Source organism: Mycteria americana, chromosome 10 (genome assembly GCF_035582795.1).
Source record: "Mycteria americana isolate JAX WOST 10 ecotype Jacksonville Zoo and Gardens chromosome 10, USCA_MyAme_1.0, whole genome shotgun sequence".
In the NCBI taxonomy this organism is placed as follows: domain Eukaryota; kingdom Metazoa; phylum Chordata; class Aves; order Ciconiiformes; family Ciconiidae; genus Mycteria; species Mycteria americana.
The window spans coordinates 4210939-4229537 of record NC_134374.1 but is presented as its reverse complement, the minus strand read 5'-3'; the positions used below and the strand labels follow the sequence as shown (position 1 = coordinate 4229537).

Sequence of the window (18599 nt, the reverse complement as noted above, 5' to 3'; positions counted from 1 at the left end):
TTTCCTGCGCATCCCCTCGTCGCTGCCTGCAGCGCGGATCCTCCCCACTTCGGTGAGTACATCTGGGGCCGGGCCCCGCGGCAGCCAGGGCACACGCCCGGCGGGAGGATGGCGCCGGGGCCGAGCTGGCAGGGCCGCGTCTTCGCCGCGACGGGAAGAGGCGGGCGGGGCACGGAGCGGCCCAGCGCGGCAGCCGCCGGTGCCGGGGCTCCGCCGCTCCCCGGAGGCGACCCGCCCCCCCGAGGCCGAGGCCGGGGCTGGGGCCGGGCCCGCGGCCGGGCGAGAGCGCGGCCCGGCGGCTGCGGGGGCCGGCGGCGCCGTGCGCCCGCCCCGTCCCGCCCCGCCCCGCCCCGGCGGAGGCAGGCGGGCGCGCCCGCGGCAGAAGCGCAGCCCCGCCGCGACATGGCCGGCCGCCGCCTCCTGGGGCTGCTCCTCGCCGTCTCCGCGCTGCTGGGCGCAGGTAGGGCGGCCCGGCCGCCGGCGCCGCGGGGAGGGGGCGGCCCGGGGGGGGGTCCCGCGGGGCGCGGCGGGGGGCGCGGCGCGGTGTGCGCATGATCGCGGCGCCGGGCCCGGCCCAGGCACGGCGGCAACCCCCTCCCCGTGCGCCCGGGGTCACCCCGCAGGATCCACCCCCGAGGGGAAACCCCCGCGGAGGTTGCAGCCGCCCCCCACCCCCGCCGTGGGGCTCCCCGGGTTGGATGCACCCCCGGCAGCGGGCGGCCTTCCCCGGGGCGGGGGGGGGGTGGTGGTTCGCGGGGCCGGGGAGATGCACCCCCGAGGAGGGTCCCTGGCAGGGGCCCCCAGGAGGCCGCACCGCCCCGGGGATCGCCCCTGGGGGGGCCGCACCCTGCGCAGAACACCCCGGCACTGCAGCGGATGGCGGGACGCCAGCCTGCGCAGCGGGGCCCGGCCCGGCCGGGGCCGCTCCCTGGTCACCCCCTCTTCCCCCCGGACCCCCACGCCTGGGCTCTCACCGTCCCCCGGTAGCGCCTGTCCCTTCTGCCCCGCTCGGCGGCCGGGGATGCTCGTGCACAGGTATCTGGCAGATACGATGGCTCCGAACCCGTCATTAGGTGACGATACCGGTGGTTAAAGCATCTCAGAACGCAGCCTGTGCCTCTTTGTGAGGAAGTGTCACAGCGATGTTTAAACCAAATGTGCGGTGCTGCAGGTATAAGGCTCCGTAGCAGCCTGTGTCCCGGATAATCCAAAACAGAGGGAGTCACAGAGTCATCGTGAAAGGAGTTTGGTTTTGTCTGTCTGCTTACTGAGCTGTTGGATTAGCGGATTCTCTGTGTGACCCAAATGTCTCTGGCTGCTGGTTGTATTCTCACTCTTTTTTAGTCCCACTGCTGTTTCTGCAGATCAGAATAGTCTAACCCAGAAATCAGTCCCAGCTGGGTAGCAACTAGGAAGATAGGGGAAAAAAAACACTCGGGGGCGGGGGGGGGGGAAGGGAATTAAAATCAATGCGAGGCTTACCACAACTCTGCTTCCTTTAAAAAAAAAAAGTACTTTTAAAAAGCTGTTTGTTTGTTGGAATAGAAAAAAGTCCTCTTAAAGGTTCTACAGAGAAAATAGACAGCAGTTATGTAAAAGGCCTTGGGAAAGTTTTTCTCAAAAAATCTGCTATTAGCTAGGAGGCACCCATCAAACACAGATTGGTTAGGGGATATTAGCATCAAAACGAAGAGTGAGCTGGGCCGCCAGCAGCTTTTGCTGTTGGAAGAGATTAGGTTTACCATGAGTCAGCCTAGAATTAATCTCCGTTTGCGTTAGGTACTTACCTGCTCGTGCACCTGGAAGGGTAGCAGCATGGTACAGAGTTGCTTACGCTCACCAGTGTAGCAGCTATATTTTTAATTGGTGGATATCGTTTTGACAGGCTGTGCTAAGAGACTGTGCATAAAGTCCTGACTTTAGATTAAAATTAAAAAAAAAAATCTGATTAGTCAGCAGTAAAGCTATTTGCATTCTGTGTTGTTTGCAATGTGAGCAAAGAAAAATGCTGTTCTGTTTCATTTTGGAGCTCTGGGCTGCAGGGTCCAGCTCTTAAATATCCTTGGCTGTGTTTGTATCAAAATGAATTTCACTGAAACATTCATAAATCATTCCTGCCAGCGCGAGGCTTCACAGGTAATTGAACAACATTAAGTTCAGCTCCTGTCTGAGCTGCTTTAAATTGCCTCTCCGTGGAAATAACTATATAAAGGTAAGCGGGCTCTGCACTTGCAACCTCTTCTGCGCGGAGCCCTGCTGACACCGGCTGCGTAGAGACGAGGTACTGGTGCGCGGCTTCAGCCTTTCCACGTGGCCTCCGGTTCCTCTCCCGGTGTTTCGGTATTTCAGTAGTGGCTCTCTCGACCCACAGGTGGGTGCCTGCTCCTCCTTCTGTCTCCCTCCCAAATGTTTTGGAGCAGTTTTGCAGTGCCCTGACGGAGGCTCGGAGAGCCCTTCCCCACCTGAGCGCTGAACTGGCCTTTCGGGTACCAGGGCAGCCTCCCCGCTGTCATCCCGTGCCCACAGGAGAATATCAGGTGGTGCTAAGGGAGCGGGTTTCTGAGGCAGGGCTTTCTGCCCCAGATCCTCAGTACAGCAGCAACAGAAATCAAATTTCTTCATTGCCTCTATTCGCTGGCTTTTTTTTGGCTTCTTGTTCTGAAACAGTCTTCCCAGCGCTGCCGATGGTGGGTCGCAGACAGCCCAGTCTCTTGCAAGCTCGGAGGTTTACAAATTACCAAGAACCAAGGATAGCAAACTAGACAACAAAATCAGTACTTAGTGTGATTCCTGCAGCTGAGGTCCGGATCCACCACTGACACAAGAATAATGTGCATCTTGGCTGCGGCTGTCCAGTAAAGCAGGAACAAACCCCCACTTTTTAATTGAAAAAATATGGTAGGTTTTGGGTTTCTCTTTGGTCAAATTCCACTGCATTTCCCTTTGGTCAAATTCCGCTGCGTTTCCCTTCATATGCGACTGTGAGCTTCAGCGCCTGGTGGGCTATAGGACACAGCCGTGCTGCATCCGTCCGCGCATCCGAGCTGCCGTGCTCCCTCCGCCCTCGCCGCCCGTCTGGCCGCGGGTGCAATGCTGGAAACAGGAATTGCTCGCAGGGCACCAAAGCCGTTTTCCAGTGCTGCTGAACTCCAGCGTATTCCCACAGTGCGGTGGGGGGCAGAAGCATTACAGTATTTTGAGGCGGTGGAGGAAACCAAACACCCTGCAGCTGGGGCAGCAGCCAGAGGCGAGCGTTCCCTATGCGAGCGCGTTGCATGATGTTTTAAAAGCACAGATCTGTGGCTTTTCCGGAAAGTAGTTCTCTTTGAGTCATCCAGGCTTAGCTACATGTTTGTGAAAATGATAAGGAAAACAGTCAAACAAGGAACTTTCCACAGTCATTTTTTTCCCCTCTCCTGTCCTCGCTCTCCTGGTAAGCCAGTACAGAAATGCACTGATGAGTTTTCATGGAAAGATGGCAAATTTGACGTGTGAGGTCAGTGTTCTTGCAGGGAGCGCAAGGTTACCTCTTACAGGCCAGGCAGAAAGGGCACGTCCAGATTTTGTGCTTTACGTTGTGTAAGAAAAGCTTGAAGAAAAACTTCACGATTACAAACCAGCAATGAGAATAGTTGGGCACGTCCTCCAAAGTTGCAATATCAGCAGTGACAGGCGACTTCGTGTTGTCATCCCGTGTCTTAATAGACAGCGTCTCACAGATCACCTCTCCTCTCAAGTGTGACTACAATATCCCACCAGCAATTACAATAATTACTTAAATGTGAAAGTAATATTAGACAGTATAATTAGCTATTTATAACTGTTGCACAGATGGCTGCAGTCACTGCAGGCAGCTCCTCTGCACAGTCTCTGCACAACGGTGCCCAACTGAGAGCGCAGAGAAAGCAGAAAGGAGCCAGCCCTTTTCCAGATGTTTTTCCAGGTGTCCGGGGCTCCACTTTGCCGCGGGCAGCGGTGGATGCAGCTGGCAGAAAAGGGGGTGCCGGTGCCAGGTGACCCGCCGGCTCTGCGCCCCTCACTTGCCAGGGTCGCTCGCCACGGTTGTGCCGGGAGACTTGCAGGGAGGAATTATTTGGAGTAGAAGCGAAAGCCTTGGTTTGGCATTGCTGTCGAAACTGAAGCAGATAGCAGCGTTGTGTAAAGCGTTTACCTGTGCTAAAAATCTTAGTTATAATACATTATTACGGTATTAAATTTATAGTTACTAGGTATCAGCAGCAAGTCAAAGTAATACATTTAAAGAATGATTTGTACTTTGATAGTGTCTTTAGCACATATGACAAAGCGGGAGAAGCTAAATTGGTTTTCTTACAAATTATCTCTGATCTTTGAACAAGTATGCATTAATTAAATGTGCCATGCCCAGATATTTATGTACAGAGCTTTGGAAATAATTAATTTCCATGCCTCTGCTTGTATTTCGGAACTTTTTCGTCTACAAGCCTACCGATAGCTGTGCTTGGAAATGGCCGTTTAACTCTTGTCTTTTTTCGTTCTACAAAAATGTAATTTTTTCCTTACATCTGTTGCAACCGTTTCAGCCCTTAAAGCACATAAAACAGAAGAGTCTATTGATCTCCAGTGTTGACTAGAATAAACTTTTAGGACTGTTCAGTTTAAAAACAAATTTGTTTCTCCTTGGAAAAATATCTCCTGGAGGTTTAAGGCATTGACTTTACAATTAACGAAAGGAAAGACTGGGGTTTTATTAGACAGTGCTTCTGAAGCCACTCTAATAACAAAACATATGTTTAATAAACTACATAACACTGATGGCAAAGAGAAAACCTTTGCAATAATTCCTTTGTAATCTGATTGATATAATTCACAATTGGTGGAAGAACTTGAATAGAGGAAAATGGGAGAAGATGAACGTGGCATATCAAAACGCAGGACATGAAAGGACTTTTTTTGAAAACAAAACTTCAAAGTTGGGGATCCAGATGCTGGATTCGGTAGCTGTGATTTGGGATGCGAGCACAAGAACGCGTTTGCTGAGCGAACGGCGCTTTCAAGAAGAAAACAGAGAGCCCCAATACAAGCCCATTAGCCGCCGCAAAGCGAGAGGTGAACACTTTCTGTACACTTGTGGGGATTGCAGTGGAGCCGCACAGGGTCTGGTTTGGTTTTGATCTTCTGAAGCTCAGCCTACTGGTGTGATGTGGATAAAGTTAATGCTAACACATATTTACGAAACTGTCTTCTTGTCACTCCAAAATCCTTTTTCATTGCTTTCCAACCTTGTCTAGAAAACACAGAAAATTATTGTGCTAGGAGTACCAGGGCCACAGGAAGAAAGCTGATGCTGAGTCAAGCTCCTCTTCCCCGAGATACCCAACCACATGAGCAGCATCTTCAGGGAAGGAGTGGGCCAGGTCTGCTGTAGGGATTCAGTGCTGGCATGGCACATATGCATAGAAAAGCCAAAGAAAGCAAAACCAGAGGCATTGGTGAGATTTTGGAGGCGGCGGCTCAGACGGGGAGGTGGGATGCTGTGAACAGCATCATTCTGCTGTTGGAAGGTTCCGCAGGCTGGCACGGGGCGATCTCCAGCAAGCAAAGTGCTGGGAAAAGATAATTGCTTGGCATTTTGCTTGCCCTTTGAAATGCTCTCCTTGCCCATGTGCAAAGAAATCTGGATGGAAAGAACTTGTCAAAGTTGGAAGAATCTTGCTGAAATCCCGCTTCAGAAGAACACGCTCCCAGTTGGGTGTTGAGGGGTAACTGCAGTGCAGGCTCCAGGAGGGTAGGAGGCAAAAGCTAAACAAGCAGAAGAGGTTTCCAGCCCCAGCTGTGGGTGACAAAGGAGGTGCTTGTGCTGCAGAAGGGACATTAGCTACGTGATAAGATTTTGAACAGCACATTGATCTGCGACCATAAAGCTTTGTCTGCTGACAAACGTGTGCTTTTAGGGGTAGGAGCTCAGGGAAAAGTCTCTAGCTCTATATCAGATCTCTGTACAACCTATTCGGGATGAAAGCAAGCAGCTTGGTGGAGCACATGTCTCCGTGATGACCAGCCACCTCCATTCAGGTGTCCCTGCTACCGCAGGACTTGGGTTGTCTTTCCAGACAATACGATCTGAGCGAAGCTAATGCCAGACCCCGTCTACCTCATTTGGAGCAAAATCCTCCCCAGGTCCCATCCTGCCATCCGGTACATAGCATTCCTCTCAGAGATTTGCATACTTTCCACTACAGAGCCTGAGCCTACCCTGGGGTACGCTCTTGTGCCATGAAGAGGTAGAGAGACCAAGAACTGGCGAAACTTCCCCCTTGTCCAGCACGTTTTCCCACCCTGGAAGTTCTTTTGGCCAGAGAAATCCCCATGCAACCTGATGCCAATGCAATGCCCGGCTGAAGAGGTTGCAGCCTCCCAAAGCCGAACCGTCCAGGGCGATGCTTCCAGCTGGTGCAAGCCTGCCCTGAGCATCCCCCTCGCCCCCAGGCAAAGCCCTGCTTTCTGACCCAGGAACAGGCTGGTTTCTAACCCAGGGGCTTCAGCTGGGGCGGCTGTGCAGCCTGGCCCTGCTCGCCGGGCATCAGCTACTGCTGCTGGTGACAGACTGTCTCACGCACTGTCAAGAGACACTGAGCGGATGCCATGCAGTTTGTGTGTAATTATTTGCCAGGAAACCGGAATTCATTATTTCTAAAAATCCATAGGACAGCACTAAGCCTTGAGCCCATGTGTGTTTTTAAAAATGCACACGGATCCCAATACATGTCTTTGGCCTCATGCAGAAAAGAGAGCATTTTTAAGTGAGGTTAAACGTATGTTTAGAAAAAAGACACATTCCTTCTTTCCCTTTTGTAATGGTGGTCTTAACTGAGTGAATGATTTAGATACTTTTGCAGAGGAAATCTCAGAGCCTTAATGCTTGAATTAAAGTAACAGTTTACAAACAGTTGGTTTTCTAAATGTTGGTGCTATTTCCTCCACAAGTAGGGTCAGAGAGAGCGAGAGACCTGATGGTGGATTTCTCTTTGAACTCAGTGAGCTCCTATTTTTATGTTTAAGTTGTTTCATGCCACATCAATAGCAAATGGTGCTCTGGTTATAAGGCAGCTGTTCCCCTGGTGATGGGAGGCAAAACCAGGTAGCTGTGCACCTCCTTCATCTAGAAAAGTGTTTTATCTCAGGATTAAACAGCCGTCTTTCATGACTTAAAAAATTTTAAGTCATGACATTTTAAATTATAGTCATGAAATAATTTTTCAAAAGACCCATGAAATTCTGTGAGAAAAACTTTCAGAATTTGTCCTGATAAGTTGTCATTGACTTAACAGAAACACTTTTTTCCTCTGGCAGCAGCATTTCAGCATACCTTTCCCACCTGCATAACAGAGGACCCTGCTTTTGCCTCCTAGTAGCGCGTTTGGGAGGTGATGGGAACACAGCGGGCGCTCCCCAGCCGGATGCGGCGCAGGCTCGGGGTAGAGCTGGCTTTACCTCCCCAGTTGCAGACGCAGCCTGTGCTGGGCACGGGAAGCGGCAGAGGCTGGGTGCACGCCCCGAACTCTGCTTCCTGGGGGACTTCTCCAAACTCCTCTGTGAAAGCAAGGAGCCAAACCTACCTTATTGAAAATGAGCTGGTGCAAAAGGCTGAGGGACGTGGCACGGCTTCCCGCCACAGGCTTGACCAGCAGCTTCCCTTGACGTGGGCAAGCCAAGAGGGGTGGTCTTGCAGCTGCCAGGCTGGGTGGGGGTGGCCTGGCCCGGCTGGCCACGGCCGGTGGTTAAAAATCACTGCCTGTTCCTGCACCACCTCTCAAAATTACCTCCAGCAGATCTCTGCTGCTGCTTCCTACTTGGGGGGCTGCAGCCCCCCACCCCGTTGTCTCTCCGTGCTGGAAGCCCCTTCCCCTGGCAGGACGGCGTGGTCCCTTGGCAGCACCGCCTGGGTCTGCGATGCTGCGGGGAGCAGGGAGCACCTCGCCCAAAGCGGCGGGGAGCGGGAGCACGGCTGGGCGAGCCCTGCGTGTCCCGGTGCACCCGACGCGAGGAGGCTGCAGGCAGCGAGCAGCAGAGGATGGATCCTCGACAAGTCCCCGCCCCGATCCGAATGCCCAATATTTGCACGGTGAGGTGCCGTGGGAAGGCAAGCAGGCGGTGGCAGGCGCTGCGCTGCAGCAGCGGCCAGGCAGGAGCCCCGCATTGCAGGCTGCGGTGACAGGGAGCAGACAAATGCCCTCGGCCAGAGGAGAGGGCTGTAACCCCCCATGAACTCCCAGGGCCTCGCTCCATCTGTCAGCATCGCCCAAGTCTGCATTTCCACTGCCGCTCCGCTTCCGATCTTAAATAGCACAGTACGACAGGAGCAGCACATCCCAAGTGATGAACCAGCATTTTTACCGTGTAATTCCCTATTTACCTTCTTTTAACTACAGCATCTTCTCTTGATCTTTATCTGATGAGAGCAATCTCTTTCCATCGGGAATCAGGTGATAAGCATTTAATCTCCCACTTCACTTTTCTTTGGGCTCCTGCATCGCTGGCTTTGTCATCAGTTGTTCTGCGGTGGGTTATGAACAAACTGCTTTCATGCCACAATTTGTTGTCTGGTTGATAAACAGGTGTCTTTGGCCCTGGGCGAATTTGTAGTCATTACTTAACATGTAAGCATAAATCAGGTGGCTAATGTGAACGTACCATGTAATGTTTCTGGGAGGACAGCATGCAGGAAAACTTTAGAGCACCCCAATTTTCAGCCCTGCACCCACAGTCATATAAGGAAAAGGAACTTGTGTGTTTTCTGACCTTCTCTAAGGATCACAAACCGAGTGAGTTGGGGTCCGTGTTTCCCCCCCTGCGCCTGGTGAGGCTGGGCTGGGCGGAGGCCGGGGCAGCGCGTGGTGGTGCCAGGGCTGCCCCCAAAGTGGGTTCAGCTCAGATCCTGCCTCCTGCTCCCGGCTGCTTTTCCCTGGCAGGGCTGGCTCTTGGCATTACCGCACCGGGCCGTGGCTCTCTGCCCTCTGCTGCGGGAAACCAGGCTGGCACCCGCTCGGGAGCAGGGTCCCGGCCCCCCGCACCTCCTCTTCCCTTGCTGCAGGAGCAGTAATCCCGTTCTCCAGTGGAGCACGGCACAGTGCATCTGGAGAGGGACAAACCCGAGTCCTGGATGACACTGTTGGTTCTTCTGTGACCTGAGTCACCTTTAACCATGCCCTAACCTGCGCAGTGGGGTCAGCACTAATTTCCCCTCTGCCACTTGCAAAGTGGTTGGGGGTCTGGGAATAAAAAAATGATGCCATCCACATCCTTTCCCCTTTAGGTAAAATAAATTGTTCTTCCCTAAAAAATACCAAACCAAACAAACAGCAAAAGAGTGAAAAGAAGGAACAACTCCCTTTCACATCAGATGCACCTTTGAATGAGGGTTACCTGGGGTATTTTCCCAGAGTCCCAGGGAGGGTCAGAGATTTGCTTTCTAGGCTCAGCAGCAGAGCTCCTGGTAGGGCTGGGACAGGCTGAGCTCCCCCTGCCCTCATTCGCCCTTGGCCACGATGTTCCTGTCCCCAGCCCAGGCACAGAAAGCTGGGCATCTTCCCATCCCTGTGACAGGTACAGCTGGGCTCAGGCACTCCCCAGAAAGGGAGGAACCTTAAATACTTGTGCTCAAAACCTTCTGGCCTTTTGCTCCTGATGCAATTGATCTGGGACTAATTGAAAGCAGGTTTTGGCAATGCTGCTGCAGAGACCTCTTTGACACAAACCTCAAAGAATGATTATCTTATTAAAGTTGCTTAGAAAACGTCACCTGCTCTACGCACAGAGATGTCAGGGAGCCTTGGAAACCTTGAAAGCTTTGAGTGCTGATACTGAAGAAAACCGTTTTGATTGGCATCTTGTATTGCCAGAACGGGGCTACCTGCTTTTCAACCATGCTGGGGTGGAAGAAGACCTGGTGAAATGTTTGTTTCACGTGGGGTCAGAGAGAGGACGATGCTGTGGAGCCAGAGACGGGGCAGACCTGGTCAGCCGCTGCCGGTCCCAGGCGTCGCGTGGGAAACCCCGATGCGAAGCCTTTCCTAGCTCTGGTAGCACTGCCCTTGCCGGGGCTTTGCTTTCACTCCGAGCTGTCGAGGGTTGCTGCCAGCACCCAGAGGTGTTTGTCTGTCCGTGGTGGGGGTACTGCTCTGGCCAGTGCTTTTGGCAGTGCTTTGGGGAGCCTGGGGTGCACGAGTGGGTCAGGGAGCTGCTGGTCTCCTGCGGAGCTGCGGGCTCCAGCCAGCCTGGGGCTTTGCAGCCTCCCGGGAGGCAGACGCTTTTATTCAGCAGATCAAACCCTTACAGTCCCTGTACCGAGCTTGCTGCTGGGGGTGATGTAGTTCATGGTGCTGTGTGGCCATGCTCCTCCTTGGGGTTGTCCCCAAAGAGTGGGGTGGGAATCGCGTTAAAGGAGACGCAAGGGCCCTTCGCTGTGCCGCAAGCACTGGGGCTGTGGCCGGCGCCCTGCCAGCCTGCAGGGACAGGACGGTCCCCTGGGCACTGGGGCTCCTCCACGGCCTCGCTGCTGCTACACCGACTTCTGTCACGTTGCGTGGCAGCGGCCGATGTGCCATGACGCATGGCGCGGGCCCCTCGTTCCCCCCCACCTTGCACGCGGCCGTGGGCTGGGCACCCCCCAAACAGATGTTGTGTGGGTGCCCACGGGTGCTCGGTTCGTCACCCCCAGGATTAGGCCCTCTCTGGCAGAACCGTGGTGTCTCGGGGCCAGCTGGCGCTTGCAGCCCCCTCCCGCTCGCAGCTTTAACACGGTGACGCGCCGACACCGACACCGGCAGAGCGGTGAAACGCGTGGAAACACTTCATTTCCCTCCGACAGCAAATTTGCTCCTTTGCGTCTCAGTCCCTAAGCGTGTGGAGAAAGACCCCTTTGCCACGCTCCTGCAGCCTCTCAGCTGGCAGCCCCGCGCTGGTTTGAAAAGCAAAATCAAGTGGCAGCAACCGAGCCACTCCGCTAATATCCCTTCTCATCTCATTTTTTGAATAAAACGTGGAAATACAGTAATCACCACCGGTTTGAGTCGGTGGGACTGAGAGCAAATGAAAGAGAAACATCAGGAAGAAGGAGAAAGTTGGGACGAAAGTTTATCACGAAGAAATGCCTCTGAATTTGAGGCTGCTTTCTGCCCCTTAGGGAGCTGGCTGGGTGGTCATGGAGGCTGGTGGGTTTGGTGGTGGAGGTTGGTGGGTTTGGTGATGGAGGCTGGTGGGTTTGATGGTGGAGGCTGGTGGGTTTGGTGATGGAGACTGGTGGATTTGATGGTGGAGGCTGGTGGGTTTGATGGTGGAGGGTGGTGGGTTTGGTGATGGAGGTTGGTGGGTTTGGTGATGGAGGCTGGTGGGTTTGGTGATGGAGGCTGGTGGGTTTGATGGTGGAGGCTGGTGAGTTTGGTGGTGGAGGCTGGTGGGTTTGGTGATGGAGACTGGTGGATTTGATGGTGGAGGTTGGTGGGTTTGGTGGTGGAGGCTGGTGAGTTTGGTGGTGGAGGCTGGTGGGTTTGATGGTGGAGGCTGGTGGGTTTGGTGATGGAGACTGGTGGATTTGATGGTGGAGGCTGGTGGGTTTGGTGGTGGAGGGTGGTGGGTTTGGTGGTGGAGGCTGGTGGGTTTGGTGATGGAGGTTGGTGGGTTTGGTGATGGAGGCTGGTGGGTTTGATGGTGGAGGCTGGTGGGTTTGATGGTGGAAGCTGCCATTGCTCCAAGAAGGACAACAGTGGGGGAAGAGCAGCCTGGTGGCAAAGCTCATCCTCCTGCAGACAGGTCTGGAGCAGGGGCTCTTCTCACATGCCAAAATTCAGGAGGAAGAGGCCAGCACCTGTCCTCAGACCTCAGCTTTCGAGGTTTCCTTGCAGCCTCCATGCAGGTGCGCCTGGTAAATACCACGGGCTCTCTGTGAGCCGGTTACCAGATGTGGCTGTTGGGAAAGAGGAGACGAGGGCGCTTCCCTCCGGGATTTTAAATCTTGCTGTGGAGGAGTGAGAAAGGCTGTGCGAGATGGCAGCAGATGACAAACTCCTCCCCACGGTGTTTTTTGTCTGGTCTCTGCAGAGTGACCTGCCAGCAGCTCCCAGCGCGGCCGCGGCGGCAGAGGCTGAGCCGCCGGCTGCTCCCTGGGGCTGTGGGACACGGTGGGGTGTGAGGGGCAGTGCTGCTTCTTCGGGTGCTTTGGGAGCAACCTGGAGGTCTGTCCTTCCACCCGAGGTGGGAGGAAGACACGTTCGGACCTTCGGGCAGCCCTCGGCATTCGGTGCCTGGTGGGGCAGCTCCCAGCGAGGGCTTGCCTTCTCCTGCTCGCCCGGACAGTGGCCTTTCTGGCCCAGCCCCACATCGTGGTGCTAACGGTGTCCGCTGAGAAGGAGCCTGGAGCCCACCAGATGCAGGCTGGTTTTGCTGGTTGTGTTTTCCTTACCACCTCCATCACTCTTGCTGGGTGCCAAGCACATCGGGTGCTGCTACTGCCGAATAATTTAAATTATTCCTAGTAAGCCTTGAAATCAAATTGCAACAGACATCTGCTTCTCGTCCGGCTGTCCCGGCGCACAAACGCAGAAATTATCCTGTGGCTTAAAAACCCGGCGGAGGTGCGTTGCCCTGAGCTGCGGACGGCGGTGCTTGCGCGGGGGCCGTGCTGCCCGTCCTGCCCCATCCGGCGTGCCCGGCCCGGCTCTCCCCGCCGCTCGGGCAGCCCAAGGAGGGGGCAGAACTGGGGCTGCTGTGGAGCTGAGGCTCCCGGCAGGACCGGGCAGCGCAGAGGGCAGCGGGGGCGACGGAGCCTGCGTGGGTCACGGCGGCGGCGCGCTGGCTTTAGCGGAGGCTTTTAGGCATTTCCTAATAGGTTTCAAACATAACCACCATTAGTCCCTCACACAAGAGAAAGTCTTCATTATGCAAATTCTCATCTTAAAGCTTTATTCATGTGCTTCCTGGCAGGCTTTCCTTTAATCTCAAGAGCAAGATTGCTTGGAATTACCATATACCCTTGTTAATTGCATTAAAAAAAAAAATGCAGCGGAGGTTGTTTTTGCCATAATCAAGAGTGATTTTGATTAGTACTTCTGGAAATCAAAATGTTTCGCTGGGAGTGGAGAACAAGGACAGCAGCGTTACCTCGTCCCCTGCAAGGAGCAGGGGCCGTCCCAGTCGGGGGGCTGCGTCCCACCGCTCTCAGCCGGCCGTGCCCCGGCCCGGGGCCATGTACCCCCGGCGTCAGCCGTCAGTCCCGCTGCCGCGGCGGGTGCGGGGGGCTGAGTTTCTCCCTCACGTCACTTCCCAGCAGAGCTCTGCGTCCCCTCGCCGCGGCAGGCTGCCGGCAGGGATGTTTGTGCAGGGGCACGTCCCTGGGCAGTCTGTCTTCCCTCGCAGCGGCTGAGGAGCTGGAGGAAGTTCCGAGTCTGCTTTTCAAGGCAGAACTAACTTCAGGAGGGGGTCTGTGTTCAGGAGACAGCCTGGGCCTGTCTCTGGAGAGACGTGCAGCTGCAGTGAAGCTGTCCTTACCCGCCTGGCCTGCCAGCGCTGCTCCCAGGGACCGTCCGTAACGCCCCACCTCCGAGGAGCTCTGCTCTCCCTACGCACGTAGAGCTGTGCTTTGGTCTTAGTCAGCAAGAACTCGAGATTTGCAAGCAACTTGGCACTTGCAAGTAAATTTCCCGTGCGTTTGGCAGGCAGCTGGGGCCGGTGCCCAGGCAGCGGTGGTGGAGAGCGTGGGCGAGTCTGAGGCTCTGGTCTGTGCTGACCGGGATCATGGCTCTGGCCGGCAGCGGTGTGCCGTCGCCTGCTCCAGGAGAGGTCCCTGGGGACCCCCGGTGCTGCCAGCGGCACCCCAGCTGCTGCAGAGCAGACCTGCGCCCGCGGAGGAGCAGCCGGTTGCGCCCCGCAGACCTTTGGGGCCGTGTCTTTGCTGAGACAGCAGGAAACGCCGCTGCAAGGATGCAGTCCGGCACCAGCAGTGTGACACGGCCCTGCACCCAAAACCCCTCCGTCCCCAGCGCCCTGCCCAGAGGTGCCAGCGCAGCGGTGGGTGCCCTGCGCGGGGAACGGCCTGCCTGTGCCGACGCCGTAGCTCAGAGCCAAAAAGACGAGGTTGGTCGCTGAGGAGACCCCGGTGCTTTCAGTTACCTCGGCACGCGCTTTCCTCCCGCTCTCCCACCCGCTGCCCGCCGCGTCGCTCCTAAGGTAGATGTATAAAAGGCAGGCAGTTTGAATTACTTTCCGCTGCCCTTGTACCTGCTTTGCATTCTCCCGTAATCTCCCGGGCTGTCAATCTCATACTGTCGCGGGCTCTCAATTCCCAGGGAAGCTAAACATATATATATATATTGCACAAAGAGATCCGTGGGCTGGCGCTAAAAATGGAATACACCTCACTCTGAGTGCTGCAGACGGCCTAGCAATATACTGGGTGTGAATTATGATACTGTAATTCAAGCTTTGTCAAACAGTGGGGCTTAATTAGAATATATATATAATTGTAAAAACTAAAAAGCTGACGAGTACAATTGCGCGTTTGAGCTGCCTGCTACAGAAAATAATGAGGAGAGAATACATTAAGGCACAAAACCCTTCTACCTTCAAAGAGCAGCTAGCGCTGATTAAAAATACCCCCGGCAAGGCGAGGGGACTCGGCGAGAGGCGGGGGAGCCCGCGGCGCCGGCTCGGCCATAACTCTCTCCTCTGTTTTACAGCCTCCACCCGGCACAGCTGCAGCCTTGGGGTCCCCCCACCTCCCCGCTCTGGTGTTGGGGGATTCGTATTAGGTACCACGAGATGTCCTGGCTTGGTTTCTTTTTATTGCCATATTAAAGAAAAATATGGAAAACGTCTTGTTTGCCTGTTTTCCCCCCACCGTAGACCTGCAGTCCCACGGATGCTCCAGCACCGTGCAGCACCGGTACGCGACCGCTCCTCGGCCAGCCGGCGCGCGGGGCTCGCTTCGCCTCCCCGCTGCCCCGGGGATGCGCGTTTGCTCCCAGCAGCCAGAGGCAAGGGTCCTGCCGAGGACCCAGTGCAAGGGTGGGGAAAAAACCACCCCAAACTAGTCTAGTCGTCAACCCCGGCAAAGATCCCATACTGCTCCCTGACATCGAGCAACCAGCAGAGGATGATTTTGCATATCAGTGATTTTATAGTCCTGTAACAGGTTGCAGGCAGCGTGGGTACGTCTTACAGGGAGGTGAAACGTCAGGGTGTGCAGGACCTCGACCGCTGAGCATGCATTACAGACAAACACCTCGGCAGTGGGCTGCTTGTGAGCTGTAGTACGTAGGAACGTGCCCCAGCTTCTCGCGGAGAGTGTAAACCCGTAATATAAAGATACTCTTGTGTTGCGCTTGGGTTCCCATCAGAGGATGGGCTTTGGGACCCCGGGACACCCACTCCTCCGGCAATCGTGGAGTGGGACTGGGACCCCAGAAGCAAAGGGATTTGCACGAGACAGCGCAGGGAGCAGCAGCGCTGCCTCCCGAAAAACTGCATTTGCAATGTTGGTTGGGTTTTATGCGTCTGGCTGTGAAGTGCCGGGTTTGTTACCGCTTAATAACTGCATAAAAGAATAAGGAGGAGAGCGTTCAGTTCTTATCTGTCGGAGTGAGCAGGCAAGTTTGCGTGCCTTTGACGGCAGTGCTTGGTTATTGATCCATAGAAGGTGTAATACGTCTCTATAACACCTTTTGCATAAAATAAAGATGTTGTCAGCTTCAATTAACTGGCAATCTATTATTAATCCTTGCCAATGCCTAGGGGATTCCTGGGTTTAAATTTCCCTGGAAAAGGATCTCGGTTTGCCGTGGGCAGTGGTGGGAAAGCCCTGGGAAACAGGCTGTGCCAAGCGCCGCAGCTCCTAGGGAAGGTTTTACCGGGTGATTCAGGGTGTCGACACTTTCCCTAACCTTCGGGCAGGCTGCGTGCACGCCGCTCCCCGGCCGGGGGATTCCCCGGGATGCAGCTGCAGCCCAGGACACGTCAGCGGTTGCTGTTTTACATCAGCCCCGCGAGGACGGAGGGTCCTGAGCACCTTTCACCCCCCGGACCCGCTGGGGTGCCAGCTGGCTCTTTGGAGGGTGATTTTGGAAGCGGCACCCTCCTCTCGTCCTGCGGTGAGAGATTCCCTGCAGGGCCCGTGGCCCCACCGGGGGGGCATCTCCGTGAGCCCCGGGCACCCCGTAGCCCTTCAGCAGAGGAGTGGGCGAGCTGCAGGCACCCCCGCGGCCGCCCGCTCCCCCTCACTGTGCATTTGGGCTCCTACGTCAAAGGTGAAGCACAGGGAGGATGCGCTAACGGCAGGGCTGGGCGTGCAGCAAATCAGTGCCCTTAACATTTACTTAATCACGGAGAGCAGAGGGAGCAGGGGGAGAGGGAAGGGACGGCTCCTAGCATACCAATGCAAGTCTTGGTGCCGCCACCGTATCCCTCCTGCCAGCTCGCCCTGCCCGCCGCGGAGGCAGGGGGAACTGAAATCAAACGCGGCGACGGCACATTTCCCCCAGTCAGGTTTGTAGCGCTTCTCATCCCGCCAGAGACGCGCCGTGGGTTTCCCCTTCCACCTTTTTTTAAACACAGTTTAAAATAGAAGGACAAGAATGACAGAGCCCCGCTGGTTCCTGAAAATCCAGCGAAGGCTGGGGAGCAAGCCGTGCTGGGAAAGGGAGCCTGCATGAACTTGCCGGAGTGGCGAGCTTGGGAGGGTCGGCCACAGCAGTAATGAGCTTGTGGGGTCTCAGCGGGGATGTGCTGGTGGTTTGGCAGCACACCGTGCAAGCGCTAGAGCTGGGCAGGTGGACGGTCTTGCACATTCCTTGCTTTGCTCCTTTGCGCTCACAGACCACTTGATAACCCTGTGGCTTCATTCGGGCTGTCGGAGCGGGAGAGCATCGCCTGTCTCACAGCGCCAATATTTTGCCAGCAAGAAGGCCCAAGAGGCAAATATTTTGGCAAGGGAGTGGAGGGGCGTGCGGGGAGGCTTAGGGTGCCAAGCGCAGCCCTGCCATGCTGCTGTGCTGAGCAAGGGGCCCGGCCGTGTGCCTCGCCCCGTGGATTTCACACGGTGGTGACTGGGCTCCACCTGCCACGGGGCATCGCTCGCTGCCGGCCGTGCCTCCGGGCTCACAAGGGAAGCGTTGGCATCCTTCGTCTCGAGCAGAAACGCAGGCGTGGGCTGGGACGTGTATTACTTACACACCCCCCCAGCAGTAGCTTGACGCCCAGCGCTTTGCCAGGGGAGAGAAGCCCATAGCAACTTTCCAGCTATAAGACCCTGCATTTAAATCACACCCAGGTTTGCTGAGTGTACATTTAAATAGACGGCAAATGAAATGAGATGTGATGTGTGAGTAAGTGAAACCGGAGCTGGAGGTGTTGCAGTACTTAGTGACCACTCTTGGTAGAAGTTTTTCACCGAAATGCTGATACCTGCTTTCTGATGGACTGGTGCCTTCCCGTTGTTATTGTCCTTGTCAGTAAAGCTTTAAATTTATTCATGAAGCACACTGGAGCTCAGGTGGCAATAGCTAAATCCATTTAGCAGTAGGAATAAGAGGAAAGCCATTTTAATGTTGTCTTGCAGTGCTGCAGTACTTAGCAAACCCAAAGGATATTAATTACTCAGCATGCTCTGAGATGTAAAAGCATGAATTTATCAAGACAAATACATTCAGAACTAGGGTAAGTCAACAGTAATTAATGCGATGCAAAAAAAGACGGAGAAAGGAAGGATTAGCTGGCCCTATCGCAGGAGAACACGGCATAGCACCAAGTTATCCCCGGGATATTATAAAGTGACTGGAGTTGTGGTGAGGCATCTCTAACAAAAAAACCTGCCTGTGCCTGTGAGGTGTATCCCTGGGATGGGGCTTTGGTCCTGGTTTGCATTACCAAGGCAGCATGATGCAGGCGGTCTCTGAAATGCTAAGTTGTGCTCGGCAGCCAGCAGCAGCTTTTTCAGACGAAGCCTTTGATGTTGGAAGGCACTTGCGAAGAAGGGGTGCACAGGGCTTTTTTGGTTTTCACCGAATTTGTCTGCGCTGTCCCAATGTTTTCATGGTGTTTAGCAAACGTATAATCGTGAGCACAGCCACAGATGAGTGGCAGCTCGAGGGATGAATTGGTAGGGTCTCCTTGACAAATTTAAGCATAGCATGTGTTTTTATACCGCATCCATTAGGGCAGACAAATGGAAAATCCAGAGATGACTGCTCTGCAATTTAACAGTCACAGCATTCAGAGAAGGCTGATGTCTTCCTCATCGCTGATGATGGGTCAGGTTCAGAAAAAAGCAGAAAGCCCTTTAAAAACCAAAGCAATTTGAGCAAACGAGTCTAGCGGTGCCGCATGTAAAGGCGGTTCACTCTGTGCGGAGCGAGTACAACCAGTGCTGATTCTTTGTCTGCAGGTCATGGGGACGACTCAGGTGAATTAAGTCTAGAAGATGCCCTGTATGACCTCAGCACCAAGCAACGTAAGTCGCATTTATTTATTCTTTTTTAAAGAGGAGAAAACAGATGTTAATAGATGCAATTTGTTCTTTGGGATCTGATGGCGGTGGGAGGGTGGTGAAGGATATGGGCTACCTCATCCTC

The 18599-nt window shown here is 54.7% G+C and overlaps 1 protein-coding gene across 1 annotated transcript in view; it reads left to right on the top strand.

Moving 5' to 3' along the window:
• The first annotated feature begins 353 nt into the window (after positions 1-353).
• Positions 354-18599, top strand: part of CD99L2 (CD99 molecule like 2) — a 34869-nt gene continuing 16623 nt past the window's right edge. Inside the window, exons 1-2 of the mRNA XM_075513521.1 lie at positions 354-460; positions 18413-18478. Coding sequence (XP_075369636.1) covers positions 403-460; positions 18413-18478 — 124 coding nt within the window. The 5' untranslated portion in view covers positions 354-402. The remainder of the gene's footprint in view (positions 461-18412; positions 18479-18599) is intronic.